Source organism: Metschnikowia bicuspidata, assembly GCF_001664035.1.
Source record: "Metschnikowia bicuspidata var. bicuspidata NRRL YB-4993 chromosome Unknown METBIscaffold_2, whole genome shotgun sequence".
NCBI classification, from domain to species: domain Eukaryota; kingdom Fungi; phylum Ascomycota; class Pichiomycetes; order Serinales; family Metschnikowiaceae; genus Metschnikowia; species Metschnikowia bicuspidata.
The window spans coordinates 1-14,028 of NW_017387732.1; the positions used below are offsets into that span (position 1 = coordinate 1).

The 14,028-nt window shown below is 41.2% G+C and overlaps 5 protein-coding genes across 5 annotated transcripts; 1 reads left to right on the top strand and 4 right to left on the bottom strand.

Moving 5' to 3' along the window:
- Positions 1–267: 267 nt before the first annotated feature.
- On the bottom strand, positions 268–1,446 carry METBIDRAFT_24535 (uncharacterized protein; the record flags this gene model as incomplete). Its single annotated transcript, XM_018855281.1, has 2 exons — positions 268–363; positions 454–1,446. Coding segments are annotated over 2 exons (1,089 nt in total), but the record flags the coding sequence as incomplete, so codon positions are not given.
- A 3,577-nt stretch (positions 1,447–5,023) lies between these two features.
- METBIDRAFT_40734 (uncharacterized protein) lies at positions 5,024–5,884 on the bottom strand (the record flags this gene model as incomplete). The annotated part of the gene is made up of 1 exon (XM_018857304.1): positions 5,024–5,884. One exon carries the CDS (start codon positions 5,882–5,884, stop codon positions 5,024–5,026), a length of 861 nt encoding a protein of 286 aa, XP_018712270.1.
- A 2,079-nt stretch (positions 5,885–7,963) lies between these two features.
- On the top strand, positions 7,964–9,589 carry METBIDRAFT_39040 (MFS general substrate transporter; the record flags this gene model as incomplete). The annotated part of the gene is made up of 1 exon (XM_018857085.1): positions 7,964–9,589. One exon carries the CDS (start codon positions 7,964–7,966, stop codon positions 9,587–9,589), a length of 1,626 nt encoding a protein of 541 aa, XP_018712271.1.
- A 49-nt stretch (positions 9,590–9,638) lies between these two features.
- METBIDRAFT_39290 (MFS general substrate transporter) lies at positions 9,639–11,024 on the bottom strand (the record flags this gene model as incomplete). Its single annotated transcript, XM_018857125.1, has 1 exon — positions 9,639–11,024. The coding sequence occupies one exon, from the start codon at positions 11,022–11,024 to the stop codon at positions 9,639–9,641; it is 1,386 nt and encodes a 461-aa protein (XP_018712272.1).
- A 1,000-nt stretch (positions 11,025–12,024) lies between these two features.
- On the bottom strand, positions 12,025–13,728 carry METBIDRAFT_39886 (uncharacterized protein; the record flags this gene model as incomplete). The annotated part of the gene is made up of 1 exon (XM_018857195.1): positions 12,025–13,728. One exon carries the CDS (start codon positions 13,726–13,728, stop codon positions 12,025–12,027), a length of 1,704 nt encoding a protein of 567 aa, XP_018712273.1.
- Between the last annotated feature and the right edge of the window lie 300 nt (positions 13,729–14,028).

Sequence of the window (14,028 nt, forward strand, 5' to 3'; positions counted from 1 at the left end):
GGAAGTGATCGACGTAGTTGTCGTCACCACTCCAGCTGAATCGGTATTCACAATCACAACTCCACTTGCCGTCTCAACAGACCCATCGGAGTTAACAGATTCAAAAGTCGTCGTATAAGTCGTTCCGATGAACTCAGAAGATGGGATTGGCGGAGCCGATGAAGACGCTGGCACTGCTGATGAAGACACTGGCGGAGCTGATGAAGACACTGGCGTAGCTGATGAAGAGACTGGCGGAGCAGTGGAAGAAATTGAAACCGTTGGAGGAATGATCGACGTAGTTGTCGTCACCACTCCAGCTGAATCGGTATTCACAATCACAACTCCACTTGCCGTCTCAACCGACCCATCGGAGTTAACCGACTCAAAAGTCGTCGTATAAGTCGTTCCGACAAAGTCAGTTGTTTCAGATGGCGTAGGGTCGGGTTCGGATGATGTTGCCGATGTAGAGACGGTTGTGGATGTAGATGAGGATAGGGCAGTGGTTGTGACCTCTGGGAAGTTGTAGGAGCATGCGCAAATGGCGGGAGCCGCATTGGGCGGCGAGCGACTGTAGCTTATACTCTTGCTGAGTAAGGTACTAGCCGTGCTGAAGTAAAGGCTGTTGTACCCTGGTCCAATGTATATTTCCACTGAAAGCAAGATGGCTAAAGTGAGTCGCAATATTCCTGTTGTCGAGGAATATGTGTAGGAAAGGAATAGAATGTCAAGTTCAATTTTGTTTCCATTTCCAAAGCCTGCAACGGTTATGGTGTTGTCAGGTAACAAAGATAGGCTCAAGCCGAGAATGCTCAATACAGAGTCGGAAGATGCTAGGTAGATGGTTTGGCTTTCTGCCACTGAAAACAAGAGAGTGCCCACGGACAACTGCAATTGCATCTCCGAACCCGAACCTACGGTGATACAACCACTTCCAACAATACTGGTGGTTTGTAACCAGTAAGTGTTGTACAAACAGATCGAACCATCGTTCAGAATAGTTGAGAGTCCCCCAGATCCAACCACTTGCTCTATTACTAACAAAGCGCTATCTCCAGAGGCTCTTCGGAAAACCATCATTCCGTCATTCGACCACGATGTTACTGAAGTGACAATGAATGGCGTTCCTACAATGGTAGCACCGGATATACCAAAATACATATCACCTGTATTCAGGAAAGAGCCAAGAGTAGCAATATCATATGTGGAGAGGACGGTGGCGGATAAGGAGTTGAAAGCACAAGTTCCAGAGTTCACGAAAGAACTACCAGTCATCACCACGGAAGCGGCTAGCCCATTGGCACTTGTAACATAGAAGCCACCAGCATTGGTAACACTTCCTGCCAAAGTCACAAGAGCACTGTTAACAATAGAATAGTAAACCCCCGCATTGATTGTGAGGTCGCCCAATGTTATATCGATCGTGGAAATCTGAACAGTGTTTTCAGTTATGGTCACTGCAAATACCAGGGCGAGTAAAAACCAGAGTGCAACGACCAGCGCGCGAATCCCTACTTGCATGGCAAAAAAGCTGTGCGGGAAAATATAGTACAAATAAGGTGGTCAGAACGTAGCCAAACACCCCATATATAGCCGTTGGTCGGTTCTCCACCACGAGCTGCATAAATGCATTGGGAATTTTTTAATTGAAATGACTTCAAGACTTTTCAGTCCCCTTCGCTGCATGTACTCATATACAGTCTAATCCGGTACAAGGAATGTGCAGGAGTCTATTTGAGTTTCCAAGATTTCCTCCAGACTTACGTGATTTGCCTAAACTTTCGCCTGGTGCATAAAGAAGTCATTTTGAGCTCTATCTGGCGACCATGTAAATGCCACCTATTTTCTGTCACATTCTTTGCATGTGGTTTCATGACTATACATGCTCCTTTCGTATGGTCTGATTTCCCTTGCTATTTAAACTTCAGTAGCTGTAGAACGCGAATTAAAGTTTATGACCGGTTATTGTTGCTCTTGGCCAAGCAAAAGAACTTTCAGGCATGTGTACAAAATTGAGTAGAGGGCAACGCGCATATAATACCTCGAGATAAGAATATTCTTCGAGGCCAAAGCTAATTCTTATATCTCTTTTTCTATAAAGGAATAAACTGCCTTTCCCCTCTGTCTGTCCAATGCTAGGAGCCTTTTTCATATGACGTGTGAAAGAAATTTTTTACAAAAAATTTCACGGGAAATGCTTTCTTGAGCCCATGGTCAATTACGAGCTGTACATGCAGCTCAAAAGAATAGGCCCGAAATTCAGAACCGCTTTAAATTTTATATGCCGATTTCTTCGATAATTTACTTGAATTCAGGTATTGTTTTATACATACAGGATCATGATCTCTCTTATGGGCTTGAACCTTAATGTGAAGAAATTACATTGTACGTTTATAAGGTTCTCAGTTCGGGGGTTGTACTTCCTGAATTAGTATGCTGGTGGTCTGATTTTGATGATAGATGAGAAACTGTGCCGGCTTTCGAGCAAACGCCGTCTTCGTATCATCTTTCCACCTACATTCTGAAGAGGAACGTGCAGTCCTGAACTAGTTCACTAGTGCGCGGTGGATGGAGTTGACCCAATGTAAGTCATATTTCGCGACTCATGATGATACTAAGTTACCCTTAATTTAGCGGTTGAACACGCTCCCAAGAGAAATCATCGCTTGTCATGGCCTGCAAAGTTGTTGGTTTAGTTTCGGCAATAACATTCACCTAGGGTACAAGAAAATGGGGCCTTCATCAACCAGCTTACCAAAATACTCTCCGCGAATTTGTGTATGTAGGGTGAATACGCTCATAATTTAGGCGTAGATGTTTTTTAGAGTCACGGTTCATAATTAAATTACATGCAAGACTCGGGTTGGGAACTACTACTTCATAAACTATGTTCTAAAAGAAACAGAATTCAAGCAACTTTCTTTCGACAAAACACCCGTTTAAGGGGATTCTTGAATGTATTTTCTGCACACTAATGTAGTATATGTCTCAAGCTCGCTGGACTATTGAAAGAAGGATAGAATATTCAAGCCATCGTTACCCGAATCGCATAATTGTTTAATGCGCTTAGTGTCACAGGCGAGCCACAATAACTAAGTTTCGGGCAACGCACGATCTGGAGAGATGTGCGAATCCTTAATCCAATTTAAAAAAGAAAGGAGAGACGATGAACATGCAGGGTGATGAATGACTACAACTCGACGTAATATGGCAAGGGGGAAGGGTGAGTATCAGAAGGACACGATTTTTGCTGTGGACCAACAGGCTCCATCATACTCCACGGAATTATGAATTTGGGAATTTCAAGCTACAAGGGGTACATGACTTTTTTCGAGGCCAAAAAATATCACCGGAACACGCGTGAGGCGGGGCACCAGATTAAGTGAAAGTTTCTTCGCCACATGACACGGTTTCTGCCCACTGGTATATCGAAATCCTCAATTTATATGAGATAAGCCGAGATAGACAAGAGGGAAAACTGTCTGCAGGAAGATTGTGTGAGGGTATGATTGCTGGACGTTTGAGAAAGCCGAAGAATTTTCTCAAAGCGAAGAAGGAACGTGCAAAGGTCACTACTATCGTCTGAATCTTCATGCATCAAGCTCATTTGCTACATCTCTGATATGTTTTTTTTTTTCTCGTGAATTTTCCAGTTTCATGCGATATACAAGAATGCTCAGCCTCAGTGTTGTGAAGCGCTCTCCCTGTTATTTTCAAAAAGAATAAATTGGAAATTTCCGGCTCGCCCCAATGTTGCGAAATTAGAAGCACCAGGATCAATTCGCGAATATAATCCGGGCCCAGAGGCTTCACAGGATGAATTCAAGTATTTTTATAGGATGGTGCGTGAGGAGAGCGAACCAGGCCACGATGAAAATTCCTAGGTATTATTCTAGAACTCGGGAATGCCATCCTTGAGGGGAAATGGCGAACTGTTTGATTGTTCTACCTGTATAATTTCGTTGGCGACCGGTGCTCATCCCCCACCATCTGCTAAAATTGACCTACGTGAAACGCGCATCGGACATTTAGTCTGAAGCCTTGGATATTGCAGCCAGTCCTAGTTTTGTTTACACTGCTGTGAGCAACAGCCAATACGCTAGTTGGCAAGTATAGATTGATTGAGTTTTTCTGTCATTGATTTGTACAGGACCCGAAAAAGGTCCAGTTTCATTGCTCACTGAGTATGGTAATATGGATCTGCGATGTTAGATGGCGTGTGTTAAATTAGAGCTACGGGGCTTATCATGGTCTAGCGTCTAGAGATGGTCAAACCATTCGTTCCAAATCTTTCTAAGATATCAGTTAATCATGGAACAGCCAAGAGAGAATGAAGAAAAGAAATAATGAAATTACGCAATACATAGGTTAAATTTAAAACCACCCGCCAATCTTTTAGAAATTGCAAATAACCACATGGAGAGAAGAGGTTAATTCACATTCTGTTCCAATTCGAACTAGTTTGTTCGAATGAAAAACGCTGAATCTGCAGAAATTTTTTATATCGATTTAGAAATACCAAGACCTCGAGAATAATCTATGACCAAGAGAAAATCTCGCCGATATGTGAATTTTTTGTTCGTTGTTAAATTGTACAGACAATAGTTAGTTGCGTCGTTTGTGAACAAAATTGGCCGCTAATCCGAATTCCAGGTATGATTTCTACCAATAGTATAACTATATATCAATGAGCTGTATTTTATCCAAGCACAACTCTCTAGATATACTTATTAAATCAAACACTCACCCATGCACACAAAGTATTGTAAGAAGCGGTTCAGAGCCCTTATCTATGTGGCTTTAGATATAATCACTCGATATCATCAAGCAAATCCAGCTTTTCCAGAGTACCTCACGCGTGGCTGGCAATTGCGATATTTTTTATACTGATTCTCCAATCAAGAAAGTCGGTTTCTCTCGACGCGTTTAAAATACAACTGGCATGACGCGAGCGAAAAAGGTGAGTTCCCTATTGTCTTTCAAATACAGAGGCCAGGTTGCGTGATGTCAAGCAGATTTTCAAAGCCACAAATACAAAGCCAGCTTATTGCAAGAAGTCACTATTATGATATAGCTCCATCTCGAAGTCCGGCTGAAACTCTGTATAGAGTGTTTCTGGGTCGCCGGACATGTGCTCAGTGTAGGCAGCTTCTTCATCCCCACATAACTTCATCTTTTCTCCTGGCCTCAACGCAGCGTCTGCCAACAATTGGCACTCGCAACTTTTCTCCATCAATGTAAAGAGATATGCTGCCTCATCAACGGTGGCTCCCACGGTTAAGAGCCCATGGTTTTGCAAAATGACGCCCTTTCCATCTCCAAGAGCACTCGCGATGGCAATACCTTCTTCCTCATCAATGGCTACTCCACCAAAATCAGTATACACGCTATGGCTTCTGTAGAACGTACAAACGTCTTGGCTGATCATATCCAAAGGTCTTCCTAAAGCAGAGAAGGCTTTGCCGTATGTGGAGTGCGTGTGGCACGCGGAAATCACGTCTGGTCTCGCCTTGTGTACAGCCGAGTGAATCGCAAAGCCAGCTGCATTAATGGCAGTTTGTGGGCCATCGGCCAACACATTTCCTGCTTCGTCACAGTGTACCAAATCACTAGCCTTGATCAAGCCGAAATGCTTTGCCAAGGGGTTGATCCAAAAAGTGTCTGGATCAACCGGGTCTCTCAAAGAAATATGTCCAGCAGTGCCCTCAGTATATCCCTTTCTTGCGAAAACACGGAAAGCTCCGGCCATATGTTGTTTTGCCCATTTGCGCTCCTCGTACTTGTCATCGAATTTAGGAAGTGGGTAAGGATGGGGCATGCCCCTTGCGATATTGTGCGAGCCCCTTTCGGATAAGTTCTGTGGTTTAGGGTCTGATTTGTCGGTAATTTTGGGGGCAGGTGACATCTTTTTTGGGGTTTGAAGAGAAGATGCGTGTTCAGTCTTACTTATATAGGTGAAGACTGTTGATAAGCTGAGCTTCCCCAATGAGCGCATCGCCCAAATGGGGTATTAGCCGCGCGCATTTTTTCGGTAACTTAATTCCGCACCATCCTGGGCCGTTTTCGGAGTCTAGCGCCGCGAAGCGCAAAAAAAACCATATCTGCTGACAATAATAACATGCGCTTCTAGAACGGATATGATCTCATAACCGAAGTGAGAGGTTCTTTGATCACGTTTCCTTCATTTATCGCGGTCTTAACCAGTGAAGCGTTCTCATGCATAATTTTCAGTAAAGCAATTTATTTTGCATTACGTCAAACACATAGTAATATAAAGTCTTGATCCTTCAATCAGATGTTTTTTTTTGAAAAAGGCTACCTGTGTCTTTAAATAAACCCCCGGTAACCGTGACCAGAAAAGAGCACTTAGTCCTTTGTGGTGGATGAGAATTCTTCGCCTCAGCCTGGTCGACTCACCACCAGTCCTGCATTCAGTATCTTCACGTGACATAAATGATTCAAAATATGATTTAGAAAAGTTTAGCGTCCGACTTTCGAATATAAGTGAGTTTCAAATAAAAAAGATTTTCAAAAAGAGCAATTTTAAGATATAAGCGACACGCCTTATCAAAAGTGCAATTCAAGCGAGGTTTCTGTCGAAGCGTACATTAATTCCGTCTGTGATTGCGGCGAATGCAAACTGTATTGAGAGCAAAGCGAAAATTGTGCCTGCCATTTCAGACACCCAGAAATTTCCGGTAGTGAGAATTTGATGTTTTAATATACACAAGTTCCTCTTTGGCGATTTGTGATGTCATTTTGTCATCCAGTCCCACCCCTCCGGCATTACTAGCGAATTATCCACTAAGGGACTGAGAAAATATTTGAGACATGGTAAGAGCCTGTCTGATAACAGCCCTTAAAGAGTGATAGCTCTCAGGATGCACCCAGGCTAGATGCTGATATGAATATGTCACTCTATTACATCACTGAAGTCTATGCATTAAATGCGCTGTACTTATTAATCAAGCGGCCCATATCTCTACAGTTCATAGAGCGTGCGATTTTGGGACTCATGACCGCAGCTCTGTCATGAGTGACATAACTCTTTTCTATGTCAATTTCACAATATTGAAGCCCGAAGAAATTTACGAAACGCCAAATTTATGTACAGTTTTTCTTTGTTTAATAAATGCAAAAAGGGATAAGCTGCTGGATAAATGTACATGCCAGAATGACTCTTATAGCCCTGAGAGATATCTCAGTAAATGAAGGCTTTCCAGATATTCAATGAAAAGTAAACGAGAAGAGCTCGTGTTTGTTTTCAAATATTAGCAATAAAATCAAGAACTCTTTTATGAGGAGCAGGTATTTAAAAGCACTTCAAAGTGCTGGTTCGAATAATGGTATGGTCTTGTGACAAAGATGGCCCATTCAAAGTTTCTGCCCAATGTTCTTTCAAGTTTTGCGGCTAGGTCTTTCTGCCCGAGACGGACTTCGCTGTAATCAAATTTGTATTTCTTCGGCTTTTTTCCCGAGTCAAGTTTATATGATGTGCACAATTTGAAAACCCGAATTGCGAGTAATTATTTGTGGCTCATGATAGCGCAATCGTCACCGCGCGCCACAACTCCAATCACCACAACTCCAATCACCACAACTCCAATTACCACAGCTCCAATCACCACAACTTCAATTGCCACAACCAGAAAAAAGGATGTCCGAATTGAAAAAATATATATATTTTTTTTTCCAGGTAATTAAACAAAAACTATTTTTGGAAGAAGGTAATCGATATAGCCAAAATTTTGTTATTTGACCCGATATAGTGCGGCTGCGACAGTTAAACACGCGTCCGTATTCCTTGTAATCAAACCGCGCAATTAACACAGCTGATTATGCAATGTCATAACAGGATACGCAACTCAAATTCATGAGACTTCAACTCTAGCTATATATAAATGTAATTGTATATATGTGTATTTCATTTATCTACAATTATAAACTCATCATGGGATTTGTTGGCTTATCACAGAACACTGCCATGCGTGGCTCAGGACAATTGCCGAAGAAGAGTGATCTATTTGATGTTGCGGAGTGCTCTATCTCAGAATCGGACAATGAGCTGCTTAAACTTCTGACAAACCCATTTAGTGACCCGGTGGTAGCCGAGCACTACAAAAGCATTTACGAGAAAAGAGAGTATGAGTGCCGAAGTGCTTTTGATCCGGACTTTGAGTGGACCCAGAAAGAAGAAAAGACAGTTATCAGAAAGCTTAATTGGAGAGTTACTTTTACTAGCTGTGTTCTTTTTTTTGCATTGCAGATTGATAGGGGGAATTTAGCTCAAGCGGTGGCTGACAATCTCTTAGATGATTTAGGTCTAACGACTGACGACTATAATTTGGGAAATAACTTATTTCTTGCTTCTTTCCTACCAGCTGAAATCCCTTCCCAGCTTATTTCAAAAGCAATTGGACCAGACAGGTTTATTCCTATTCAAATTCTATGCTGGAGCATAGTTGCCATTTCACAGGCTGCCATGAAGAACAAAACGGGATTCTACATCACAAGAGTTCTTATTGGAGCTTTAGAAGGGGGCTTTATAGCTGATCTTGTGTTGTGGATTTCCTACTTTTATAAGTCGAAGGAACTACCAATTTGCCTCTCATTCTTCTGGACTGCTTATTCGGCCACCCAGATATGTACTTCTCTTCTTGCATTCGGTCTTCTCAGAATGCGTGGAATTCGTGATATGGCTGGTTGGAGATGGCTTTTTATTGTGGAGGGAGTTGCAACTTTCTTCATCGGCCTATGGGGATTTCATAGCATGGTCCCTTCCGCTGTCGAAACAAAGAGCACATTCAACCCCAATGGTTGGTTTACCGAAAGAGAAGAAAAAATCGTGGTCAATAGAGTATTGAGAGATGATCCATCTAAAGGAGATATGAACAACAGACAAGCTTTATCCGTTAAAATGATTTGGAGCGCATTTTCAGATTATGACCTTTGGCCAATCTACATCATTGGGTTTCTTGTATACATTCCAATGGCTACTGTGCAGCCTTACATGACTTTGACCTTGCTGCTTGGATTTTCAACTTTTGATGTTAATTTGTTGAATATTCCCCAAAACATGATCCACATTTTGCTCTTGATTGGAATTACATGGTTTTCAGAACTGGTGAATGAAAGAACATTGACTTGTCTTTCATTGCCAATTTTCACACTTCCATTCATGGCAGCTTTGAGATGGTGGCCTGGAAGTATGCACCAAGCATGGCCGACTTGGGCTTTAGTATCCATGGTTTTGGCTGCTCCATATGTTCATGCAATTTGTGTTGGATGGGTCTCGAGAAACTCAAATTCAATTCGAAGTAGGTCAATCTGCTCAGCTCTATACAATGTATTTGTTCAGCTTGGCAACATTGTGGCCAACAACATCTACAGGGAGGACGACAAACCTCTATACCACAGAGGTAACAAAAATCTCTTCATTTTGACGGCTATCTGTATTCCATGTCTTCTTTTAACCAAGGGATATTACATATGGAGAAACAGAAGTAGAGATAAAATCTGGAACTCCTTGTCTCTTCAAGAACAAGAAAATTACGTAAAGTATTCCGAAGACCAGGGAAACAAAAGACTAGACTTTCGTTTTGATCATTAGCCTCAATATATACGTGCTCAATTTTTTTCAGATGCAGCCATTTAAAGCCTCAAGATGCTGACTGGAAATCCTTTTCTGAAACTGATTCTGTATCACGATTTAAAGCCTCACGCCAATGAGACCCAAACATTAAGACAAGAATTGAGAAGATGAAGCTCACTGAACATGTCAGTGCATAGATGGTAAAGCCCCATCCATACCCCACTTTGTTTGTCATTGGGTTAACGCAAGCAACAAAAACAGCAGCACCCATATTTCGTATAAGATTACCAAACGCGACATATGAAGCTGGCTGATTGCGTGAAAGCTCACTCAAGTAGGTAGTGTTTGTGATGAGTATCCCGGACACAAGAAATGCCACTAAAAATGTCAACAATATCACGTAAGCAAAATGACCACTACTTTGAACTACCCACCCAAAGGAAATTACTGCACCAAGAAAAGGAAGCAAACAGGCGATTTGTAGCTTGAACCGTGACTCGATTCCATATTTCAGGGTATCTTGCTTTCGCAACAAATCAGACAAAATGCCAAAGATTATTGAGCCCAATACTAAGGCTACTCCAGGCGCAATGTAAGCCAAGCATACATGGAGAACATCAAAGCCATAAACATTAGTAAGTGCCTCAGAAAAACTAACAGTTACAGCATAGAAGCACGAAAATGCTAGTCCACCACTCACAGCACAGAGAAGAACAGGGCGATTTATGCAAAGCCTGAGATAAAGCATGATGCCGGGGCGTTTTGGCTTATTCAAGATTGCTTGCAAGTCATTCGCTTTCCTCGAAGAAAAAGGAACAATGATTTTTTGGCTCGAGTCTGAGCCATTACCGACAATAGTTCTCAAGGTTTCTGGGAGAAAGAAAAAAACAAGAATCAAAGATATTCCACCAAAAATACTCAAGATAATAAAATTGTATCTCCATGAAAATCTGGCACCGACCATTCCAAGCATGGGACCAAACACAGGCCCCATTTGCGGCCCTATCATGTAGTATGATATGGCCTTCGCCCTGTTTTTTGGCTCAGAAATATCTGCGATTACTCCAACCCCAACGGCGAGATTTGAAGCTCCGAATCCCTGAAAAGCTCTGAAAATATAGAAAGCAATAATGTTTGGCGGCAAGGTCAGTATCAATATGTTTGCTATCAAATAAACACTTAGCGAGGATAGTAATAATGGCCTTCTACCGTAGTTGTCTGACCATAGAGATAAGAACAAAGGCGCAAACGCAATCACGAACATAAACATTGAAATTGTTCCATTGATGGCTTGTTTTGACGTATGGAAAACATGCTGAAATACCTCAATTGATGGCAAGAAAATGTTTGCAGCAAGAGGGCCCAAGGAGCCACATAACGTGGCGATAAATATGAAAAGAATCTTTCGGGTTTTAAACACTGTGTAGACTTCTCCTTGCTCTGACTCCAGCATGGCTAATAGAATGTTGAGCAAATGTGTAACTAGCGGGTGTTGCAAGATAAAGGTGAAAGTTTCCTATTCGTAGAAAGACAAAGCAATTTGTGTCAGTTTCACAGCTCCCTAATCTTTTTTTGTGGCTGCGAATGAGGAAGAAATTTGCAATCTCAATCCTCACAGTTCATCGAAAACAAAACACGTCGAACTGAAATATCATAAATTCTCGCTAAAATTGCAGATTCGGAGCATAAAAAATAAAAAAATAACTAATATAAGAAGACTCTGTTTTCAAGATGCAATTATCTATACTGCATATATTAATCCGGATTTTCTTGAAGTTTTTCGAATGAAGTTGAATTTATGAATCAATACTGAAGGAGCTAATTAGGGGCTGCTGATCTTTAAGTTCTTAGCATATAGTAGCTGTTTGATGTCTGTACCCAGATTACTTGAATAATCTTCACTTGTGTTTTAGCTGAATTTTTAGTGTGCGTCCGTTTAAAATTTAAATCCAAAGCCTGACACATATTCTCAGTAAAGATGGCTTGATTGCTTGATTTAGTAATTCGGTTTCTATTTTTAAAACACATCACGAGATGAAGAGACAAACGCCTAAAATGAGAGTTTCTTAATTATGATTTACTGAGGACCAGCTTAGTCAGTATAGAATAGGCCCATAGAAGTGGCCTCTTTTGCTTATAAAAAATTTCTCATTTGTCCCACTGCGATACTTTTGTTTCGTCATATCAGTTAGCTTGAAGTAGTGATTGCACATGATAATGGAACTCGACAATCAAAGGACTACTGACACCAGAACCTCACAATCCTAATACAAGCACTCCATGGAGAAAGACTCTAGATGTTATTTTTGGTTTTGGCTCATTCAAAAAAAATTCTTAAGTTTATCAAAATTTGTTTTTATATATTTCAAAACAAGCTAATAAGTATGGCATTGTCATTATTCTGCAATATTGAAAGGTAAAAGTTATATATAAAAAGTTATATATAGAAAAAATCAGTGGCTCATACCCAAGCTTCTTCTATGTTCAATAAGCCTCCAGTATTTATGCTTTGTCTTGTCTCTCCAGTAATACCCTGTCTTCAACATGACGACAAAAGTTCCAATGCAAAATAAACAAATGAATGCCGCTGCAATGAAAGTGTTTTGCAAGCCCTCGTTCTCAATCCATGGGGTTATACCGTAACTCATGGCAAAACTCATGGTGTTCCTAATCACAATGACTGTGGCCATTGCCTCACAGGATACTTCGTGATAACAATCAATCACGTATGTCACCGAGTTCACACATCCAATGATACACAAACCAGCCATAAGGCCAAGGCCGCAGACAACACCAAACCAGTGGATTCCATGATATGCACCAACGCCCCATAAAATTAATGCACACGGACCCAAGATAGCATATACCGAGAGTGCCCATAATCTATCTTCTGCTTGAGAGAGTCCCCCTCTCCTCTTGGCAATTTTGATCTTTAAATAATCAGTAGTCCAGCCTGCGTAGAAGTAAATAAGCACAACAAAGATACAAGGCGAAAGGTATGCCAAACCCGTCATTGAACTCGAAAAATTGTAAGGCGAAGAACTAAGAACCAATGCTTCTGTAGCGTTCAAAACAGTGTACCAAAAAAGAGATGCTCCATAGAGAAACCCGGACCATAACACAACAGGGAACTGGCACATTATGAAAGGGGTTTTTGAGTATTCCCAAAGTAGAAACTTGGATTTTACTCCGGAAGTCAATGATAATCTTTGAGCGAATGTTTTTGGTGGAGCATAATTTACTGATTCATTTGCATCCACAAACTCAGAAAGGTTTCCAAGGGTATTCTCGTGATTCTCGCTATCAATTTCATCTTCTGAGGCGTTTTCCGTTGCTACTTGAACCGAAACAACTTGCTTCTCTCCGCCTTTGGTATGGTTTATTGTTCCATGGCTAGTAATGACGGACAAAAACTGACCATCAATACCTTTTTTGACTCTCAATTTTCTTTCGTAGTTTGTTTCCTCCATGAAAAAAAAGAGAAAGACAAAGCTTATTGCGCAAAAGATGACCGACCAGAAAATGACCCATCTCCATCCACCGACTTCCAAGTTTTGAGAATTCTCATTGATGAATCCAGCCACCAACGGGGCAATATAATTTGAGCCGAATAATGCACAAGCGTATATGCCCATATACGTGGCTCTTTCGTGCTCAAAGAACATATCGGAAATGGTGGCTTCAGGCAAAGCTTCTATAGGAGCAGTAACAGTTCCAGCCAAGATTTTTGAAATAATCCACACTCCATTAGTTTTTATATATGGCTGCCACAAGTTCAACAAAGCACATGATAAAGTCGAGAAGAGATAAACTGGTCTTTTTCCGTATTGCATTGCCAATGGCTGTGAAATTAGGCACCCTAAACCCAAAAACAAAAACGCATATCCTGTGCCTGCGTTTAGATCAGCGACAGAGATATCAATATCATCAGCAGCAGCAATGTCTGTAAGAATTGAATAGATGCATGTGCCAGGTATACCCGTGGCGAACACGTATAACACAACACAGAACATGTGAAGGTTTTTCCGTGACTTTGACCAATTTAAGGGATCGTTAGGATCATCTGATGGTGTTGGAATCAAGACGATCTCTTTGCTTTTCTCGTCAATATCAACGAGATGCGCTGTGCCTGGTACGGTTGAGTAGTCAATTGTCATGTTTGTTTGCTCCAAATCCCGTTGAAAATGAATATTTCCTTGAAAATAACCTCAAGTTCCAGTCGCAGCGGTATCTTTATGTAGTCAGTCAAGATAGTATGTACACATGACCATTACATAACAAAAAATTTGAGTCCTTATCTCAGTATCTTTATTGAGATAAGACAATCGATATGTGCAAGAGGCACAGAAAAAACCGTTTACTTTCATACGCTTTAGGCAACGGTCGCTATAGATTATTGCGATAAGCCTTCATATGATAGACAGTCCAGGTATCGGAAAGCCAAATCAGGAAATAAC